Below are 22,352 nucleotides of genomic sequence, written 5' to 3'. Positions count from 1 at the left end.
TCTGCTTATAACTTTCTTGTGCCCTTCTCCCCCCACCCCCAACCTCAAGGTGAAGATCAAACATCAGACCTTCAGGGTCTGTCTCCATCTCCCTCTCCAGCCTCTTGTCACTTTCCCACCCCTCACCCTGACTGTGTTCAGATTTTGCTGAACATGCTGCTGTTCTCAGAAAACACCAGGCCTTCTCCATCCTCTGGACTGCTTGGCACATGCTTTATCTCCTCCATACTCCCTGGCCTGCCATGAAATCAAGTAGACCTCTCCCAGACCTGAGATGTCACTTCCTCCAGAAAGCCCTCCTGATTGCCCCGGCCCATACTTGGGTTCAGTCCACTCTGAGTTCCCATAAGCCCCTGCAATCAACTCCCATGGCAGCAGTTCTCATCCCGAATCACATTCATGTTATATCATTTGCTCCTTTCTCTCCTACAGCTGAAATCCCACATCCCTGAAGTGGGAAGCATGTGCTTGGAGATCAGACATCAAGCAGCACTGACTCTCATTTGGGGGAGGTCATCCTCTGTGCTGCCTTCCCCACTGTTCTCATGGCTCAAAAAGAAACTTGTAGTCTCCACTCAATACTCCCTGCCACTTGTCAATCACTCTATTTGCAATTAATTCCAGATCAGTTCTAGGCTAGCTATTTGCCATAGCTGACAAGATCTAGCTTGAATTTTGTTTTCTTTTCATTGAATTTATTTCACTTATGAAATTATATTTATAAAATACAAGTTTTTCTTCAATCATCCTTTAAAAATCAATTGATATGAGTGAAGAGAATAAATTGCCTTAGAAAAAGTTTGATATGGAGGCTCCCTGATGGCGCAAGGTGTTAAGCACAGCACTATGAAGCTGTCCGCAGCCTCTGCAGCACAAGTTTGGTCCCTGGCCAGCCAAGTTTGGTCCCATGGTGCAGCAGACCTCTCCTGCCTCGCCCGCTGCTCCCCTCAGCAATGTATTTTAGTCTATCTGCCTGTTCTGTTCCCCACTCTGTCTCTGGTGAATCCTCTCACCCCCACACCTCTGGCCTATACCCCAGTTCTTGTATGCATAAATAAATAAATCTTTAAAAAAAAAAGAAAAAATGTGATAAACGTTCAGCTACACATAAGGTAATAAATATGTGAGTATGCACACAATGCATTATACAGCCATGCATGTATACATGCACATCTACGTGCTTGCATACATGTGTGTACACACCTATTATATATACACACATGCATACATGCACTCAACTATGAAATTTGCGCTGAGAGAAAACCTGTCCTCAATATTACTAAGTCCTTGGGTCATGCTGTCATTGCCATTAACTACCTGTGTAACTGGAAGAAAATCACTTTTCTATTTCTCAGCTTACTCACCCATAAAAAGAGGAGAATAATATTGAGCCATAAAAATATATAATTTCACCTCTCGGTTACCATCTATCCTCCTGTCTAAAAGACACAGAAATAACATTGCTGCAAAGGAACAGAGAGGTGATCTTATTTGTTATGTTACAGAACAGAAATCCAAGGTGCATCGAGGCTAAATGACTTGCCCAAGGTCAGATTATAAGTTTATATCAAATTCTAGACCAAGATTCATGTTTCTCCACCACCAGGTGATCTGTTTCTCACCCCTGATCTGACCCCTTCCAGCTCTCTGCATTCCCTTCCCCAGATAAACTTCTGTCAAAAGTTATATTTTACTTACAAAGCACAAGCAAACACACAGGCACACACATGCACATATGTGTAGATTCCTGTGTACACAGGCAATAGAAAGACATTTTAAAACAGTGGAAAAACAAAAAAAGAAAAAGAAAAAAAACAACATTGGCTTTCAAGGCATTAACACTGTTGGAGAGGGAAGCAATATACTGAAAGTTGAGAAAACATGTAATTCCCTCCTTATTCTTTATTTAGATTAGATACAAGGAGCCAGGAGCCAGGAGGGCTAGGCAGTTGGGTGCAGATAGAATAAAGAGGGTAACTCATTCATTTTTGGCCACTGTTTATGTATAATTAAACCTGCTTGAACAGAGACCCAATTCAATCATCACTTCATTCTCTGTGGGTCATGAAAAAACAACATCAAACCACATTTTTAAAATGGGACTTTTAAACACTTCTAAAGACAATATTAGCAGAGGGATTTGCATATAGCGTGTGATTGTTGCCAGGCTAGAGCACTATGCCTTTCTCCTTTAAAAAATAGCTCTATCACAGTGTTTGGAAATGTACTAAACATTTTAGAGGCAAATCTACCAGATTTACAGGTGAACCAAAGTACTGAATCAGACAATTTTAACCAAAATTCCCAACAAAATGTAAAAGGGGTAGATATCATGTCCTTGACTGAAAAATGTGTATTTGGAGCAATTGAGAAAGATCTGGCCAAACAGAAGCTCATGTGGAAAGACATTACAATTGGCCATAAGCTCCATATGAGCTGTGGCAAGATGTGGCTACCAGGAAGAAGGAAAATCTGAAGGCAAGTTTCAAATACAACCTTCCATTTCCTTCAGCACAGTCATGTCCCTCTGCACTCACTACCCACCAGCCAATGCCAAAGGCCTGGTGTAGCTAAGAGAACCCCACTTTCAGAGGGACAGAAGTTGGCATCTGACAGGTGAAGAGTAACAGGTTGTTGGGAATAGGCAGAAGGTGTGTAACCTGAGTCAGATGAGGGGGCAGGGGTGTCACAGAGCGGGGTCACAGGGAAGGGGCATACAGTTTGGAGCATGAGCCCTCTGTCTCCCAGGAATGTTTTTGAAAGGATTCTGCATGGGAAGTTGGACTCGCCCACAACACCCGCTCCTACTAGCGGCTTTCATGTGGTAGGAGTGAAACCACACCTAATTTACATGGTAGATCAGGTCATTGCATTTCCTTCCCAGAGAAGACTTTCTACAGTAGAAAAATCTTTTGACAACCAACCAAGCTCCTAAAAGAAACTAAGACGAGTGGCTATGCAGACAAGCTTGGAGCCTAGAAGATGCAATGCTGACTCAACTCGCCCCATCAAGCCACCAACCATCTGCTCAGCCCAAGAAGCGAGAAATTAAGAACAGCAGGGCCAAGAGTAAAATCAAAGCTGAAGGGCAGCTGGTGTCTTGTCTATGGTTAAATCCATGCCCAGGTATGACGTTCCAGGGCAGGATCATTCACCTGCATTCGAGTCACCTGAGCTGCTCATTAAAACACATGTTCCAGACCCCCCAGATTTCAGTGCTGAGGTAGACCCAGAAAGTGATGCCCCACATTTCTCCCCATGGTTGTTTTACACACAATCTGAGAACCACTGTTCTGGAGCCTGTCTGTGCTCCTCGTGTGCTTGTGTGCACTTGGGTGACCTGGGGAGAAGGTAAAGCTCACCTGGGCTCCAGAGACTCCAAGTCCAAGATATTGGGGTGGAAGGGTGGTAAGAGGGGATGGGCAAAAATTTACATTTCAAACAATATCACAGGTGATGCAGCTGGTGCAGTCAGTGGACCATATGTTGGCTTCACTGCCTATCAAAGAATTCAGATATGTTGTGGGCAGCTCCAGAAATATCCCCAAGTACTCAGCTTCCCTCATATTCACACCCTTGGTAACTCCCTTCCTTTTTGTGTGCCTGGACCTAAGGACTCTCTTATCATGAACAGAAAAAGCACAACGAAGGGCAAAGTCACTTAAGAGCTTAGGTTATGAAAGGGCCGTGACTTCCTGACTTCGCTGGCTCCCCTGTGCGCTACCTGTTGTGAGATGCCCTGGGGAGAGGCCACGTGGCAAGGACCCAAGGGCAGCCTCTGGCCAGGAGCGAGCAAGGAACTGACTCTCACCAACAACAACTGAGTGAGTGTGGAAGCAGATTCTTCTTGGTGAAGTTGAGAGATCACAGTTACCTCAGAAGCTTGAAGGCAGCCTGATGAGCCACACGGGTGAGGATTCAGCTACATCAAGTTTGGATTCCTGCCTTCCTACAGAAACTGTGAGCTAACGTTTCAAGGCACAGGTTAGGCAACGGTGTATGACCAGTAGACACGCTTTGAAAAGGAGCTACCCTGAAACCAACACAACACCTGGCTACTTCAGCCATCCTTCAAGTCTGCCATCTTTTCTCTCCCTATTATAAAGGAGATACACATGTACAAATGTCCATGGTCAATATTTAATAATATATACTGTTTACACGTCACTTAGGGCATCATTTTCTTGGTGCTTAGTTTTTAAGCTTTGACCCTTGGGAAGCTTCCCCAAGGGTTCTGGGCAGGTATATGGGAGCAGAGCCGGGGACAGGGAAGAGATGGTGAATCTACCTCAGGTCTCACATATTGTGCCTTCCAGCGGGCTCTCCTGAGGTTCTTTCGTGCTAAGAACACAGTGAATTCCCTCCTGCCAGTGCCCAGTGGCAGGAAGAGTGAGACCTCCTTTGGTTCTTGCTGAAAAGAAAGAGGAAAGGAACTAGCAAGCGAAGAGTCCACCACTGAGTGAAGTAAGTGAAGGGAACAGAGTCCCATCTGCCATCTGGTTTCCTCACAGAGGAAGGAGATAGGTTTCCTAAGCCAGGTTTCTCACATTGAGAAAGTGGACATGTGTGTGGAAGGGCCAGTCTACTGGAAGGCTCTAGACGCACAGCCAGGCCTCCTAATCCCTGCTCCGACACCCACAACTTGTGTGGCCCAGAACAAGACCTCTGCCTCTAGACTTCTCTCTTCCCATTGTAAAATGAGGGGGGTTGGTCAGGGAATGACTCAATCCTCCAGATAGATCAGTGTCCAGGATCCTGGGGCAGGGAGGCAGCTTCTGACTGGGGCCTCTGGTCAGAGACGGGACAGCTCTCCTCAGAGGGCCAGGCCCCCGCCACTCAGCCACCGCGCCCTTTCTGAGGAGCGCCCAGAAGAGCTGCTATACCACAGGGGGCTGTGGCAGATGTTGTCCAGTCTGCTTCTAATGGTGTCCTGCAACTCCTCATCACCAAGCAGGACCGCTGCTGCAAGGGCCAGCCAGAAGTATTCAGTGGCATCGTGGGCATCCTAACCCCATGGCAGGGGCAAAGAAGAGACAGTGTTAGCAAATATTTCCAGGACAGGCTGTGAGGCATTGCCAGGAGCTCCAGGAACCCTAGCTTTTGTGTCCAATAGATGTTTCCATCACCTTCTGCCAGTCTCCTGGGGAGCTCCTCCCCCACTCCACTGTGGTCCTCTGTGACCCTGGCACAAAAGTGGAATCTGGCCAGACTTGATCAATCATGCAGCAGCACTGCCCTAGACCCAGCGCTTCAGGGATGACCCCAGATGACCCATCTAGTCATCACTTGGGACCTTTCAATGTGACCTGGCAGAGAAAGTGGTCCTACACCCTTTTAGACAGAGGTTAGAGCCTATCAAGAGCCGAAGGAGAGGGAGGGCAAGATACAGAAGTAGAAACATACAGAGCCAAGACATAGAGATGGATAGGGAAACCCTTGAAGATTTCTGAGTACCAGCATCCGAAACAACCAAAAATTATATTACACCTGAGCTTCCCAGTCTCTGTAGCAATACCTTGTCATTTCTTTTGCTTAAGCTAATGTGAGATGAGCTCTCGTCTTGGCAATTCCTAGAGTCCTTGGTTCATACTATTCAATCCCACATACTTGGTCCCTGAGCCACTTCCTGGGAGCTGTGAGACACAGCAAGATGGCTAGGAGTACTTCGAGAACAACCCACACACACAAACACACACATACCCCACAACCCTCAACACTCGCTGTATTCCCTAGGAATAAGCAACAGATGTTTCTTTGGGTGAGATTCAAAAAGAGATGTCTGGTTCCCATTAGCCCTCATAAGTCAATAATTAATTCAGGCCAGAATCAACGTCTGGAAAATAAGAAAAGCACAGCAGAGCAGCCCCAAGGGCCCCCAGGGGGCCAAACAGGCAGTCACTGTATTAAGAGATTAGGTTTGAGCTGGAATAGGCTGGGACCTCTGGTAAGAGGAAGTCAAAGCTTCTAGAGACAAAATTGTAACAGAATAAAGGACCACCTATACATTCCCAGAAGAGACGAGAAAAATAAGAAGTCCTAGATTCAACTCCAGCACAACAAATAGGAGAATCAAAAGCAAGGCCTTCTTAGGACCTAGGCATGCTTCCATTCAAACATATCATATATCTCAACACATTTTTATCTCAACATATGTTTATCTCTGACATATTACCATGCACCTAATTTTAAATTTCTCCCAAAATATAGATGTGTAGAACCTTATAGGAAGTGAGTTGCAGTTGATCAGTTAACCTGTAGCCTTTTGTAGACATAGGAAAGGTAGGCCTCTAAAAAAATATTTAGATAAGCTTCTCCAAGTACACATCACCTTGGCTTGTGAAGTTAAAGTCAACTGAGATCCTGTGAGCTTCAAGAGAAACTCTCACCTTACTTTAAATTAGCAGCCTTAGGGTCATTTCCAAAAATTATCATATTTTCAGTGACATCTCTCTTTGGCAAGGCAAACTTCTAGAGCATCTGGTTTTGTCACAAGCCTCACCCTCTCCTTGCCCTGTGAGACCCCAACCTCTCTTCTTGATGCTCCAGACCCTACTTAGCTCAGGATATAAGCCCCCAGTCTATCCCATTTACTCTAGAATTAACATCCATGTAACTTCTCCCATTATTTTTTTTCTCGTAATTTATCTAATGTGAATTTGTTTGCTTGACTAACGTGAGAAGAGCCAGGAGGGATGGGGGAAATATTCCCCTGTACCCCTAAACATGCAGGTAGACATTAACGTCAGAGCTGATAGTTTTTTTGTTGAGGGGCTCATATATTGTTTTTGGTCTCATTTATTTCACAGGACCGTGAGGAGCTCACAGGCACCAAGCAACATGCCATAGCATTGATGGATGATGTGGCCACAGAGATGGAAGAAGGACAAGGAGATTGAGGAGCTGGGATTGATCTCCAGGCAGAGATGGAGCCCCCTGAGGCCTCCGATACAGGTAGAAAGAGCCATTTTGTTCTCAGTGGGGCCACCCTACCCTACGAGACACAACTCCCCAATCTAGCCCTCAACTCTACCCTGAAGGCTCAGCGTCCTAAGGTCAGATGGTAGTTCCTGCACGGAGTTGGAAGCCTGACTCTTACCTTCAGCTGGTAGAAGGTGAGTCGGCCAAGCCGGTAGTACACCTTGGCGTAATACAGGGCCTCCTTGGGGCTGTGCAGACAGGCTGGACAGAGAGACAGCGTCTTCAGGTAGCAGTCCTCGGCCATCTCATACATGTGCAGGGAATAGTACACGGTCGCCAGACGGTGAAAGGCCACCAGCTCCTGCCTCTGATCTCCTAGGGATGGAAGACGGAGAGGGTTCTGCAGCCAATGCTTCACCGCATGTGTTCACGCGTTCATTCGGAACGGCTTTCCTTGTTTCTTTTTTATTTGTAAACTTCCTCGTTCATTTTTTTCACAGGATAGGATTTCTCCCCTTGGGCCCGGTCACCACAGTTGCCCCCCACCCCGATGAAGTCCCTGCAGTCCTCCAGCCTCCACCGCACTCTCCTCCCTCTTGTTCTGTCCCCTTCTCCCCCTCCTCCCTCCCCTCCCAGGGGTCTCAGATATGTGATCTGCTTTCAGGCTTGGCCTGACAGTTTGTCTTTGTCTTACCTTTGTTTAGTTTCTCTAGATTCCACATATAAGTGAAACCGTCCATATAATCCGTGAAGACATCTGAAGGTCTGTTAGAGTCAGGGACGAAGTTTGGGGCATTGGGGACAAAGTAGAAGAGACCTTGCCCTGAGGAGACCAATGGTCTCGTGGAACACAGACACTCCTTAAATAATCTCACAGAGGGAAAATTACACTTGTGCTGAGTATTATGTCGGGGTGTGGGGCAACTCACCCCAAAATACACCACTTTGGCATATTTTGCATTAAAGATACTTAAGAAATAGCTTGTTAAAGAAAGTCATTGTGACCCTTTTCCGTCTCCCTGAAAGCAGGAACGGCACCCTCCCTGAGCCTTATTACCATATTATTACCCTTATTACCATATTATTACCCTTATTACCATATTACCAGAGACAGAAATTATGTAAACAAACTCTGCTACTTATTCCTATTAGCACCCCAGCTCAAGGTTTCTTGTTTATTTATCCAAGTTTGCTATTTCCTTCTCAAGAAGGTCTAAATACTGCCAGCTTTTGTCACTTCTCAGAGTGCCAGGTCTTGAGGTCCCTGTACATGTGAAATTAAATTTGTTTTTCTCCTAGGAATCTGTCATGTCAATTTAATTATTAGGCTAATGGAAAGAACCCAAAAGCATAGAAGGAGATGTTTTCCACTCCCACAGCTACAACAGCAAAGACGGGGCTCTCTAGGAGAGCGATTAGAGCATATGGTCAAAGTTTTCAGAGATGATTCCTGAAGAAAACTTTCTCCTTATTGCAGATGTCACAGTAACTTGAGATTCTAGGAACTAGTTCTTTCCAAACCCCTGTGATAGGTCATGATGACAAGACTTGATGGAGTCTTCGCTTGATAGAGTAGCTACGAATCCTGACAAACTACTCAAATTCGTATAACCAACAACTTTCCACAAAAGGCTCTAGTCAGCTGCTCCTGGGGCTGTCCTGCTAGTGGTCACCTCTGGTCAGGTCACCTCAGGCTCAGTCACCAACTCCCTGTCTCAGATAAGCTACAGAGACCCATTCACTTTTGTTTTTGTTTTTCAACATGCTTGTTTTACATTGATTTCCAATAGGTCTATGACTTGTTTTGGTTTTTGGTAGGTTTGCTGTTTTATAACCAATTTCTTTAACACAATGTGGCCTTTGAAAGGGAACAAAAATTTCCAATTGTGTGCTTGGAATATTTGCAAGGTGGCTGTTTGATGCAATCTAAAAATATCACTTTTAAGTTTCAAAGGACCAAAAGGCACAATTAAAAGAGAAAATACTCTGATATGGAAAAATCCAGTCACAGGGAAATGTGTGAAAGGGTGGCTATATCCTCTTTTTCGCTTTTCCCCGGGGGGGGGGGGACGGATAAAGAGAGCTCAGAGAGGGAACTGCTGGAGTCCCCAAGGCCTTTCCTGGGATTAGCAGAGAAGCAACCGCTCAATAAGGTTTTCTGCAATAAGGAAAATGGTAGGAAAAGGAGAGAGAGCAATTAGACACTCTAAAGTGTCTAACACCCTTGATCTGGAATCTTCACCCAAGACTCCATTTGCCTCAAAATGGAATCAAGGCTTCTCGCATCAAACTGCATATCTCGAGCACCAACAGTTGAGATGAGGTTTTGTTTTTTTAATTCAGTCTTTTTTTATTTTTTTAATGACCTTTGTTGCTCCCCAATAGCTTTTGGTATAAGTGCAAACTGTGTCAGCTTATTAGTGAGTTAAGTTGATAGGAATGTCACCATTTACATTTTAATTCCTTGGGGGAAATGTGCTTTTGACTAAGGATCGAACAGTCAAAACTTTAGGTCACAGTCCTTTGGAGTGTTAGGACAGGGGCTGTTGTTGGTATGGAGATAAAATACCATTTACCCTGTGCTGGCGAACAATACCAACTACACAATAATAATAATAATTAATGTGGCACTGGTATCACATATCAAGTACGTATTTTACACCAAGCACTATGACCCATGTTTCACACGGATTATCATTGCTCCTCACAACAACTGCAGGAGATGGGTGCTATTTTCAAGCCTGATGCTATTTGCCAGTGACAAACTTGAGGCTTAGAGACATTAAACAACTTGGTTAATTGATTGTTTTGGACCTGGGATTTGAACCCACACAGTCTGATTTCAGAGTGTCTGCTGTCACTGCTTTGCTGTCCCTCCTCAGGGAGTATTTCTCCTTCCATTCAAACACCAGCAGGGAAGGCCACCTACCTGCGACTGTGCTGAGCCTGGCAGCCAGTGTGGCAAATTCTAGAGCCTTCTCGTAGCCTTCCAGGCTGATCTGCAACTCAGTCAACTTGTTGAAAATCCGGAGCTCCGTTCTCAATGCCTTCAGCCTCCTTGCTAAAGGAATAGCCCCAGCCTGAGAACATAGTGGAGGGGTTCAGAATATGCCTCCCCCAGATAGGCTGCTTTGAGATGTGGGCAGCTAAAGACAAGTTGCACCCAGCTTACTCAGGAAGCCTTTTTCTGTCTTTCCCTTAATTGTTTAACGTAATTTGTATAGAAAGCACTGTCAAGGGGCCTCCCCGGTGGCGCAGTGGTTGAGCGTTGGGTTGCGAGGCAACCCACAGCCTCTGCAGCGCCAGTTCGATCCCCGGCAGCCGGGCGAGGGTCCCACATGGCGCGCAGACCTCTCCTGCCGCCCGCTGCTCCCCTCAGCAGTGTATCATCAGTCTGCCTGCTCTGTTTCCCCGCTCTGGCTCTAGTGAATTCTCTCACCCTCCCGCATTTCTGACTGTACCCAGTACTTGTATAAATAAATAAATAAATCTTAAAAAAAAAAAAAAAAGCACTGTCAAGGAAGTAAGCTATGTAACATCCAGTAAGTACAAAAACAAAAACACACATATACGTAAACTAAATGCAGTAGACTGGGAGACACTTAGCAAAACCTGTGTTCAAAGTCTTCTCTGCCCCATTATTTCTGCAGGCTCAGGAAACATTGGTTAGCAAACATTTGCTCTTCTCCTGTTCCTGTGAATTGCCTTCCTTCCCTTTGAAGTCCCAGATGCTATCGCCCAAGATTGCAGATATACCTCACGCTGCCTCTCTGGGGCTCTTGGGTCATTGTAAGGCCTTCCCTACCCCCCATGTAGATAATTAAATCTGTTTGTCTTCTGTTAGTCTAGCTTATGCCATTTTAGTCATTAGAACGGCCAAGGAACCTAGAAGGGTAAAAAGAAAGGAAAGTACTTCCTCCCCAATAATAGGCACGGGAATCTTAGCCTCGGCAAGAACCATGGATAAAGATGGACTCTAAGAGGCTTGCATGCCACAGGCAGGGCTGAGCCACAGAGGGTTGTTGTGACTAAAAGCAAAGAATGACAGCTGTACTTCCATGCATGTCTTTCCTTAACTTGCTCACCTGGTCCTTGCTCTTGGTTGCTACACACAGAAATTAGAGGTAGAATAACTAGAAGTCATCAGCCCTCCTAAAATTAGAAAAGCTGAATGTGGGAAAAGGGATATGACTTTCTCCAAGGTCACATGGGAAGTTATTTCTCTCCTAACTACATGCTCCCTTAGCACCATATCTACAAAGTGCACATATGCAATATTGGCATAGTGTCTGAGAGTGCCCAATAAATGGTCAGCTCTATTATTTTTATTATGATAGACTTTGGAGCAGGTCACTTCACCTCTCTGAGCCTTTATTTTCTCATCTATAAAATACATATAAAGATAAGCACAACAGTCAGGAAAGTGCTTCCTGCTCTCCCCACCCTAGCTCAGTGCCTGAAACTTAACTGGGTGCTTGAGAAGTGTTTGATGATTGAATAAACAACTGATAAGTGAATGAATATCTGAATAAATGAAATTTTAGGTTCAAATAAGATAATTAGGTTCCCCAAATTTTAGTCAGGGTGAACAGCAAATATGATTTTTGACATTTCGTTAACTTCTGGGCATATCTAATTGGTATAATTTATTAAATAAACCCTTATTATCTTGCCTCATCCACTGCAATATCTTTGAAATCATGGGTTAGATGAACTGGTGTTACACAATTTTAATTTTTTAAAATATATTAAAATGCATGCTTGATAAAAACAGAGTCAAAGAAAAGCATTCATTCATGGCCCATTTAAAATCATCTCCCACGATGTCACCAGCAGTACATGAGAGCATTCTGGAAAGTATTAAGTGTGCTACAAACTGTAAAGTACAATGCACACAAGAGGGGTGATGATTAGAGTGTTTATCAAGCACGAGAATGATAAGGTATACCCGCAGCCTCCTGGAGAGTGCCATACAGAAGAGAGGGCATCGTGGGCATTGGAGAGGAAGGGGAGAAAAAGAAATACCAGTCAGAGAGGGGAAAGGGTTGGATCCCAGGCCCCAGTCCCCACAAACCCCATCTGTGCCCGGCCCAGCTGGACACAGGCAGCCCAGGACTCACTCGGTAATACTCTACAGCACGGTGCCTGCGGCGGGTCCCATTGAAGAACAAGTCACCTGCTTCTTCATAGAGCTTAAGAGCCAGGGAGGGCTCCTCCAACTTCAGGGCTTTCTGGATGGCGGCCTGGGAGGGACAGAGATGGCTGTCAAAGACAGGAAGATAGAGAGAAGGACTTCCAAACGCCCACAGGACAGGCAGGCGTGTGATAGCAGGCCAATAGTTTAACCTTCTGCTAAAGTGCATGAACTCTGAGTTGCCCCCCACACCCCCACTCACAGGGCTGGTGAAAAGCTATGGAGGGTCTCTGATCTCGCATCTCCCCATCATGCTAGGAGAGATTACTTTGGTAACCCTAGAAATGATTTTTTTGCAGTATAAAAACAAACATTTTGTGTTTTAATAGAACAAACAATGTGTTTTAGAAAAACAAGACTCCTTTTGGATTGTTCTAAAATGGCGATGCGGGATGCACTCCCTACGTGCCGGGTCTGCCCCGGCGGTGGGTTCCTGCTCCCAAAGCAGTGATAGTGAAGGCAAAGATAAACAGCTGGGACTACATCAAATTAAAGAGCTTCTGCACAACAAAAGAGACAATAACAAAAACAAAGAGAAACCCCACCAACTGGGAGAACATTTTTGCACCCAACACTAATGATAAAGGACTGATCACAAAAATCTGCAAAGAGCTGATGAGACTCAACAACAACAAAGAAAATAATCCTGTCAAAAAATGGGCAGAAGAGCTAAAAAGAAACTTCTCTGAAGAGGAAATGCAAATGGCCAACAGGCATATGAAAAAATGTTCAACATCACTTGTCATCAGGGAAATGCAAATCAAAACTACCATGAGATACCATCTTACACCAGTGAGAATGGCACATATTAAAAATACTAGCAACAACAAATGCTGGCGAGGATGTGGAGAAAAAGGAACTCTTCAGCACTGTTGGTGGGAGTGCAAACTGGTCCAACCACTATGGAGAGCTGTGTGGAGATTTCTGGACCTACTAAACATAGAGCTTCCATATGATCCAGCAATTCCACTCCTAGGTATTTACCCAAAGGATACAGAAACATCAGTTCCAAAGAGCACCTGCACCCCTATGTTTATAGCAGCACTATTTACAACAGCTAAGCTTTGGAAACAACCCAAATGCCCAAAAATAGATGACTGGATCAAAAAGATGCGGTACATATATACCATGGAATATTACTCAGCATTCAAAAAAGATAAACACATGCAATTTGCAGCAACATGGATGGCGCTGGAAGGGATCATGCTAGTGAAATAAGACAGAAAGAAAAAGAAAAATACCGGATGGTCTCACTCATAGCAGAAATCTAGAAAACTTAAATAAGGGACCAGGAAAAAGAATAACTATAAGAAAGAAAATATCAAAATCAACAAACAGCTATGAACAAGAGACACTCTATGGGAGGTGGGGGGTGGAGAGGGGAGGGATTGGGATCAAAATAAGGGGATTGCAATTGTATGGGGAATATAAAAATAAAATTTATTAAAAAAAAAAAGACTCATAATACATCAAAACCTGTGACTTCAGGCAGTATCACTTAATGTTAAAATCTAAGTTGATTTGAAGCGGAGTAAAAGTGGGGAGTAAATAATCATACAGAAGATATCCTGACTGGATGTGTAAATGACTGAGGCTTGGAAAACAGTTGTCTAGGCCAACACCTACCCTTTCCAGATGGAGAAACTGAGGCTTAGGAAAGAACAAGAAACTTCTCCACGGCCAAGTTCACATCACCAGTTAGTGGAAAGCAATCACTAGTGTCTTCTAGCCCATTATCCTTCTCCCAACCCCCATGAGGAAAGAGAAAGAAAGCCCTCTTTCTCTCCAACAAGGTATTTCATATTGCATCTAAACAGAATGTCCCCCAACCTCTGCAGCATGGCTCCAGGACCTCAAAACACTTTGGTGGGGATGGCCCCAGAGCCTCAGTTAGGTGGCAGTCCACAGTGGGGTGGGCCTGAGACCAGAGAATCGCAGGACCCCACTATCATTGCACTTGGCAGTGAGCTGGAGTCTGAGTCGGGAGGCACTGCCACCCAGCAGGGAACCACCCAGACAGTTCCCTTGGGGCCAGAAAGTGATGCACAGGACTGCATTGTCTGCACTCTGAAAATGCTTCCAGCTCTAAAATCTAAAGGTATGATGTTCTAGAACTGAGAATGAATGCTTTAAGTCAAACTGCCATGGTGCAGTCTTTACTTCTCACTAGTCGTTAGACCTCAGGCAAGTTATTCAGTCTCACTAAAATATGTCAGCAAGTGGAAATTTCAGTAGAAACTCCTGCTGCATTTGTAATGAGAATTAAACTACATCACGCATGTGATACGCTCAACAAAGCCTCCAGGGTGCTGTAGGCATGCAGTCAGCATACACACCATATAAGACTCAGTGGAAGTGAGTTTAGGTTCAAGTAATAGAATAAAGGGAATAATAAGGGGAAGGAAGGAATGACAGCAGGCCTATTTTTGAGATAACAAATGTCCTTACATGCCAAAAAAAAAGCAGAAAAATAGTTATAATAATAATCTGATTGATTAAGTATTTTCTAAGTCCCCAGCATTTAATAAATGCATTTACTATAAGTGATTTCTACTCCTTATGCTAAGAAGTGAAAAAAGCTCAGAGAGCTCACATAGCAAGCCCAAAGTCACACAGTACCTAATTGGTGACCACAGAATTTGGTTGCAGGCTTGTCTGTCTCCAAAGCCCAGGCCTTGTATCACCACACTGTACCATATCTCAGACATTAAAGGTGTGCAAAGAAAAGAATCCTAAGAGGCAATCATGTTAAAACCCTGCACACATCAACCTTGACTCTAGTTGCAGCAAAACCCTAGAATCAAAATGCATGTGGGTTTTTTTGGTGGTCTCGCTTATAGGAGGGATATAAGGAAACCAAACAAAGATGAGGAAAAGACATAACTTGCAGACAAACCATAGATCTGAGGCACACAGCAAGGGGAGGGGAAGGAGAGGGCTCAAAACAGAGGCCAGAAGAGCAAGGGACTGTGGTGATGGATCACGGGTGCCACCGCAGTGGTAGGAGAATTATGGGAACAACACCTGAGGGGAGAATCAAATATTATGCAAAAAATGAACAACGATGTAAGAAAATTAAAAAATAAATCAATTTTAAAAAAAAGATGGAGGTGAAAGATGATCAAGGCAAAGAATTAAAAAAAAAAACCAAAGTGTGTGAGTCGGGAAAATGGCTATAACCATGTGACGGGGTCGGGGGTGGGGGCTCACAGCTGTACGTGGGACGTGGGGTCTGCTGTTTGCCTCCTGTATTCAGCCCGCCAGACCTCCCTGGGTTCAATCTTATGCCCAGGGAGCTGCCCCACCCCCCTCAAAGGACTTGGCCTGGATATCACCTCTCTCTAGTTAAGCCAGTCACTTTGGAATGTGCAGCTGCCTGCCCAAATGTTCCGAGTCAGCAGCGGCGCCAACAGGAGACCCACCTGCAGGTACAGCTCCACCAGCTCGTCTTCCTGCATGAGGTAGTGGAGTCGCCCGGCCCCCAGCCAGGCCTCAGCAGCCTTGTCTCTCTCTCCCAGATCGATGAAGATACGCAGGCTCTCTTTGATGCAGGTGAGGGACTTCCTGAGGGATCTAGGATGCAGACATGGATCATAGGGTGTGAGGCCTCAAAGGGATCTGGGAGTTACTCAGCACAGAGGAAGCCAAGGTTCTGGGAGGGAACAACTTATCATCACATAGACTTTTGAATCCCAGCTCTGCCTTAACCAGCTGTGTGATCTTGAGGAAGTGCAGAACCTCTCTGTGCCTTAGTTTTCCCATCTGTAAAATGGGCATATAATTATCACAACTTTGAGGATTAAATGAGGTAATAGAACTATTGTGTTCAGAACAGTGCCTACCGTATAGTAAGCACTTGGTGAATATTTAAATGTTAGTTATCATTATTATTATTACAACCCATCATCCATCGCTCTTTTGACTACACTACAGAATTTTTTGTCAGAAGCCCTTAGCAAGCAGTAAATGCCAAATGCATATTTATGGAATACATGCACAAATAAATGACCATAAATGATGACTTTGATCTTTGTTTAAGAAGGAAAATCAAAGGACAAAAGTTTTTAAAGTTGGTACTTAACATAGTACTCTTGAATTTTCTGGAAAATTGTCTTATGTTAGAAAACTCTCCCCCATGACAGGGATTAATGATGAAAAGAGACAGAGGTAATGTAGAGTTGCATAGGTTCAGAATTCTAGAACAAGACCAAGTACTGGAAATCATCCAGACAGTAGTTCTTGACTCCAACAACATCAGAATGAGCTGGAAGCTTTCAAACATAAAAACGTAGGCAAAGTCATCCCATTTGTTGACATGCATGCTACCAGGGGGCCATGAGCAGGTGGCTCAGGCACCAGCATCTTGCAATACTCTCTAGTAGGAATGCCATACATGGCTGGGCTTGAGTCTTGCTGATCTAGTTCAGCCCCTTTATGGCTGGTCGAAAGATGGGAAGTGACTTGCACAAGGTTGCCTGGCACACTGGTAAAGATCTAAGCCAGAACCCCCTTCTCTGAGTTCTGGCACAGGATTCATTCCACCACATACCCATTCTTCAGGTCCAATTCACAGCTGGGCAATGCATCAGCATTACAGATTCCTGGAGCTGATGCTGAGTCAGAGCCATTTTGGCTGTACACCAGGAATCTGTATTTCCAAGACACATAAGACATACCCAGGTTATGTTCAGGCTCAAGGAAATTTGAGACCACTGCACCAAACTATGCGAATCCTTCTAAAAACTTTGGTCATCATTGACCAGTCTGTGACCAGTTAGGAGGGCTTCATCAGATATAACCATCACCCCCCAGGCTTCTTTGAGCACAGGGAATAAGAAGGTTTTGCCTGAGACGTCTTATGAATGAGGCAGCCATTGGAGCTCTGGAGAAAGTTCCAGACTCTTGACCCTTATTAATTCTGAGAAGAAAGAACTTGATGTTCTCTATAGGCTTACTCTTGACATAAGATTTAATGCTGTCAGGATGGGCACTTGTCACCCTCTCACCAGGCTGCTGCTGAGAATGGGCTGTGACCTGGACTACTGCATGCAATGCTGGACCTCACCCACCTCTTTGGAGGAGCTAGGTCATCCAAAGTTCTCTCACTACAGGAAGCCCTGCCCTTCTCTCATCCACATTGTACCCCCAAACCTCAAGCAGTATTGAGATCCTTGGCACAACTGGCTTCCATCACTCTCCCCACCCCCACTGGAAGATTTGATGGAGACAGGACCCTGGCGCACCATCCTAATTCTGGTTTCTGCTCTGTATTTATTCCCACTTCTGCTCTGGGAGACCTTTAGGCAATTTTCTCCAGACCCCCAAGAAGCAAGATTTGGATTCGTATAGAAGCCAACTCAAAGTGCAGGCATTTGTTTCTTGGATTATTTTCTCTCTTAGATCACTATGTCTGTGAATGAAAGATCGGTATCTCTCTCCAGGAAATATTCCCATGGGGGGAGGGAGGGAGTGGGGGAGGGCTTATAGAGACCCAGCTACTCACAAGCACTAACAAGACTTGTAGAGCACTGAAGGGTTTCCCAAAGACCACTGCCACCTGCCAAGATTCACACCTCATCCATGACCTCCAGTAAAACACAATGTCTTTATGGTCTTAAATTATGAGGTAGTCGGCAACTCCTTTGGTTCTTTCCTATCATCACTCATCACCCCATTTGTTCACCTCTGTCAATCAATAATCTCTGCTGTCTGACACACCAAATGAGTCAATGGTTTGGCCTGGAAAGGGCCAGCACCCCAGTTCCTCTAGTCACCCCTAAGGCTGTAGGTCAAAAGAAGTGAGGAGCATGGTGGGATAGCCACCAATCAGCCTGATCCCCAGTCTCATGCCTTCCTGGAATTCCCTGACAGAATTCCCCACCCTTAGCTGAAAGTGTTCTCCCCTTTCCCTCGAATCCTGCCCTTCAGATGCCCACCGTCTCTCCCGTGAATACTTGTGACCTTTGCTTGCGATGACTTCAAGTTTTGTGCAAATGGAAATCCTTTGAAGAAATCCATCCATGACATCAAAACCCACTCAATATATTCCTCCTAGAACAACTCAGTGCCAGGGGGGAAAAATACTCCTGCAGATACTTTTGTTTAAGTTCTTTTATCAGACAGGGAAAACCTCTTACAGCATTCCCCTTCTCACCTCAGCTACCAGGAAGCTTAGAGCTAAATTACAGTTACCTCCTCCAGGTGCATGGACACACCTGTTTCTCTGTGTCTGTTAACTGGTCTTTGTTCTTTTGGTTTTCCTTTTTTCTCAAATACTCTGCAGAAGGAGGTGATTTAAACAGACTAAAAGTACATACAGCATTATACAATGTGATAAACCAACATTCAATAAAAAAAATTTTAAGATACAGCATTATAGCATGTTCTCCTTCATGAGCCTTCTACAAAGAAATGAGGACCCTGTGGTTGTGAGGGCTTCACGTGGCACCTGAGGCATTTCCCTTCTCCCTCTAGTCTAGTTTTCCCTCTTGGGTCAGTAGGTAAAGCAGAAGTGGATGTTTACTTCCTCCTAATTAAATAAACAACAATCTCTGACTTTAGCACTATAGATTAAAATACAGTATTAAAATACCCTAGCATGGATCAACTTCCAAGACCTCCAAAACTTCACTCCCCAGTAAAAGCAATGATAATACTGGTGAAAAAAAAAAAAAAAAAGTCAAGATCAACACGTTCAGAACTACTAGAAATTAACCAAACACTTGAAATAATTTGAGGAACATTTTTTCAAGAAAAAAGCTGAATCATTCTCAGAATATTGAGTTGTCTTGCTTTTTTAATTTCCTTTAGGGTTATCACCTCTCTGCAGCTCTGTGACTTTTAAAACCAAAAGTCTTGCAATTCCAGTAGCTGGGAAAACCGCTAGCAGCAACCATGGGAGGGGTTGGAAATCCCCAAAGTTCTGTCCCCAGGGGATTGTATTGTCACTATTTGACCTGTCTGGAAGTTCCCTGAAAGCCTCCACTCACAGAACTTGTTTTTGTTAACCCAGAGCTCTCTCTGTGTTGACTCCCCTTTCCCCTGGGGTATCTGTCCAAAAAGACCAACAACAACAATTGCTTAACATGGCTCCTGCCCAAGGTGGTGGAAGCATTTGGAGCAAAGAAGAAGCTGATTTTTAAAAAGTCAAAAATAAAAGGGAAAACGAAATGTTCATTAGGCTTTGAAAAACTGCCTATTCTTGGAATCTAGAACACCACACGCATATGCAGGACTGTGTGCCTGTCTAGGAAACTCCTGAGATTGTCAAAAGTTAAGATGGTAATTTTAATCCTCAGAGTAATCAATGAGAAAATAGATGGCAAAAAGGAGGCTATTAACCATACCTTATTAGTAAAAGCAAATGAATTAAATGTAAATGGGTCAAATACTTCAGTCAAAAAACAAAGATTGGCAGAATGATGTTTCTGGCCTTTTTGATATATGCCATTCTTACTGGAGTGAGGTGGTATCTCATTGTGGTTTTGATTTGCATTTCCCCAATCATAAGTGATGCTGAACATTTTTCCATATGCCTGTTGGCCATTTGCATTTCCTCTTTGGAGAAGTGTCTCTTTAGTTCTTCTGCCCATTTATTTTTAAATATTTATATATAGACATATTTTACATCATTGTTCATTTTTGTACAATGTTTGATTTCTCTTCTCAGGTGTTGTCTCCACAAAATTCCTACCACCAAGTTACCCGTGAACCATCACCATGGTCTTTTATGCTCTCCCTCCCGCTCCCATGCTGAATGTCTCCAATTTATAGTTGCCTGCTAGTTTTGTCTTTTTTTTTTTCCCTGATCTCTTATTTGGTTCCCCTATTGTTTGACTGTGTTGTTTGCTTTGTTTTTGTTGCGTTATGTAAGCTCTTTGTAGATCTTTGATATCAGTCCCTTATCAGTTGTACAGTGTGCAAATATTTTCTCCCATTCAATAGGATGGCTTATGTTAGCTGAAATTAGCCAGAAAGAAAAAGGTAAATACCAGATGGTTTCACCTATATGTGGAATATAGAGAAACCAAACCAAAGATCAAGAAAAAGACAAAACTATCAAGCTGACCATAGATCTGAGACATGCAGCAAGGGAGGGTGGAGGGGGTCAAAACAGGGAGAGAAGAGCTCAAGGGAATATGGTGATGGATCATGGTGAGATGATGATGAAAGAATTAAGGGGACTACGATGTAAAAAAAAAATTAATAAAACATAAAATTGAAAAAAGATTGGCATAATGAGCGTTTTTAAGCTGTCTACAAAAGATACTTTAGATTCAAAGACACAAGAAAAAAATATAAGTTTCCATAAAAGTTAAAAAAAAGATACATCAACCGAAGAGAACTGGAATGGCTAGACTAATAAGGTAAAAATTCCAAAATTGTCATTAAAGATAATGAGGGAATTTTTATGATAAAAGAACCAATCTACCATGAATATTATTCAGCAATAAAAAGGCATGAAATACATATATATGTGACAACATGAATACACCTCAAAAATTACCCTAAGTGACTAAACCAGTCACGGAAGTCACATCTTACATGTATCCATTTACATGAAACGTCCAGAAGAGGTGAATCCACAGAGACGGAAAGTAGAGCAGTGGCTGCCAGCGCCAGGCTGGGCGTGGGTTAATGGAGAATGACTGCTAGTGGGAATAGGGTTTCCTTTGTGAGGCACTGAATGTATTCTGACATTTAGAGGATTCTGTGAGTGTGCTAACTGTATAGTTCACTGAACTGTACATTTATTCAAAGGCTGAATTTCATGGTATGTGCATATACTTCAATAAAGCTATTATTTAAAAGCTCAATTCGGGAAAGTCTTCAATAAGATTTCTGAATAATCAGGCTCTGCTTGAATATTTGTAATGATGCCACACTCACATCCACAGAGGATGGACTGCTCCATGTCGAGATAGTGCCGTGGGAATCTTTTTCCAAATTATTACATTCCTCTCCAGCTACCTCAGTTCCTGATATATTAGAAGCCCCCCACCAGGTGATAAAAAGATCAACATTTCATCGTGATGTTTTTAAGTGCAAGAAACAAGTAACAGAAGAGAATATTGCATAACAGAACTTTTATCATATTCCACTTAAGAAACGTTATAAATGAGCATTTTGTGTGTGTATATGTTATATATATCATATTTGATATATAGAATATGTATCACATACACTTGTCCTGTGCATGAAATATTTCTTGATGGGTATGTTTAAATCTTCTGGGAAGCTTTGGGGAAAGGAGAGTTGGGGGGGGAATCTTTAAGTTATTTTTCAACTTATAACTTTTAATAATGGTTTAATTATTTTATCATCAGCAAATATAATTTTAAATAACTTTTATTTTGGAGAAAAAATATTATTTCTATTAGGGGGGGAAGTCCCTGGTATTTTAATTTACTATCTAATTCACTGTCACTTGGCTCTTTATCCTTAAGAAAGGGTGTAGCTGGTACTATGTAGGTAGGATTCTAGGTAGCATCTGAAGTTCTCCTAACAGGTTCTCACTACTGTAATTACCACTATAGGGCACCTGCCTCTAAGCATTAAGCATCATTTTTATCATGCCTGAGCCTTAAGCAAAGAATTCAGGGACCCCCTCCAGCTAAGTGTCCCCATTTCCCATCTTAATTTCCTCTATGGAAGTCAATCAGCATATACTTGGAATTCAAAGGCTGTGAGCTAGTAGATCAACTACAGCTGACCTTGAACAACACAGATTTAACTGCTAGTACCCCTTTACACGTGGAGAGACGCCACACCCGAGAAAGTCACAGGAGACGTGATGGAGACAAGTGCTGGGGAACCCGAGCCGGACCATGAGGGAGAGAACGGAGAAGCTTCAGCGCCAGGACACAACTGCCAGCAGACAATCTGGCAGGAGGGCTCGATGGGTCAAGACTGATCATGATTTCTTTTATGACGTGGGCCCTCCTGTGATTCAGGCCCTGAATCTAAAGCAAGCAGTGGAAGGACTGGGACAGAAATAATGATGTATTTCTGTAAAATACAGAGTTGGCTGCCTCTCCTGCTTCTCCTTCCTCTTCTCCTTCCTCCTCCCCCTCCTCAGCCTACTCAGTGTGAAGGTGACTGGGGTGAAGGCCTTTTTGATGATGCACTCCACTTAACGAACAGTAAAAATCAATATAGTGTGTTAATGAACTGTTTGTGTTTCTGGTAAGGTTTCCGGTCAACAGCAGGCTATTAGTAATTAAGTTTGGGAGAATCAAAA

General features: G+C 43.7%; 1 protein-coding gene across 5 annotated transcripts in view; it reads right to left on the bottom strand.

Moving 5' to 3' along the window:
* Positions 1-775: 775 nt before the first annotated feature.
* The window catches only part of SH3TC2 (SH3 domain and tetratricopeptide repeats 2), a 61,131-nt gene continuing 39,554 nt past the window's right edge, over positions 776-22,352 (bottom strand). For all 5 annotated transcript variants that reach the window (XM_037508990.2, XM_037508987.2, XM_037508988.2 and 2 more), the window contains exons 13-17: positions 15,535-15,685; positions 12,039-12,161; positions 9,848-9,998; positions 7,097-7,293; positions 776-5,005 (exon numbers count right to left, since the gene is read on the bottom strand). In XM_037508990.2, coding sequence (XP_037364887.1) covers positions 4,814-5,005; positions 7,097-7,293; positions 9,848-9,998; positions 12,039-12,161; positions 15,535-15,685 — 814 coding nt within the window. In that variant the 3' untranslated portion in view covers positions 776-4,813. The remainder of the gene's footprint in view (positions 5,006-7,096; positions 7,294-9,847; positions 9,999-12,038; positions 12,162-15,534; positions 15,686-22,352) is intronic.

Source organism: Talpa occidentalis, unplaced genomic scaffold, assembly GCF_014898055.3.
Source record: "Talpa occidentalis isolate TD23 unplaced genomic scaffold, MPIMG_talOcc4v2.1 talOcc4.13, whole genome shotgun sequence".
Taxonomy (NCBI): Eukaryota; Metazoa; Chordata; class Mammalia; order Eulipotyphla; family Talpidae; genus Talpa; species Talpa occidentalis.
The sequence above is the reverse complement of the archived record's forward strand: the minus strand, read 5'-3'. Positions and strand labels throughout refer to the sequence as shown.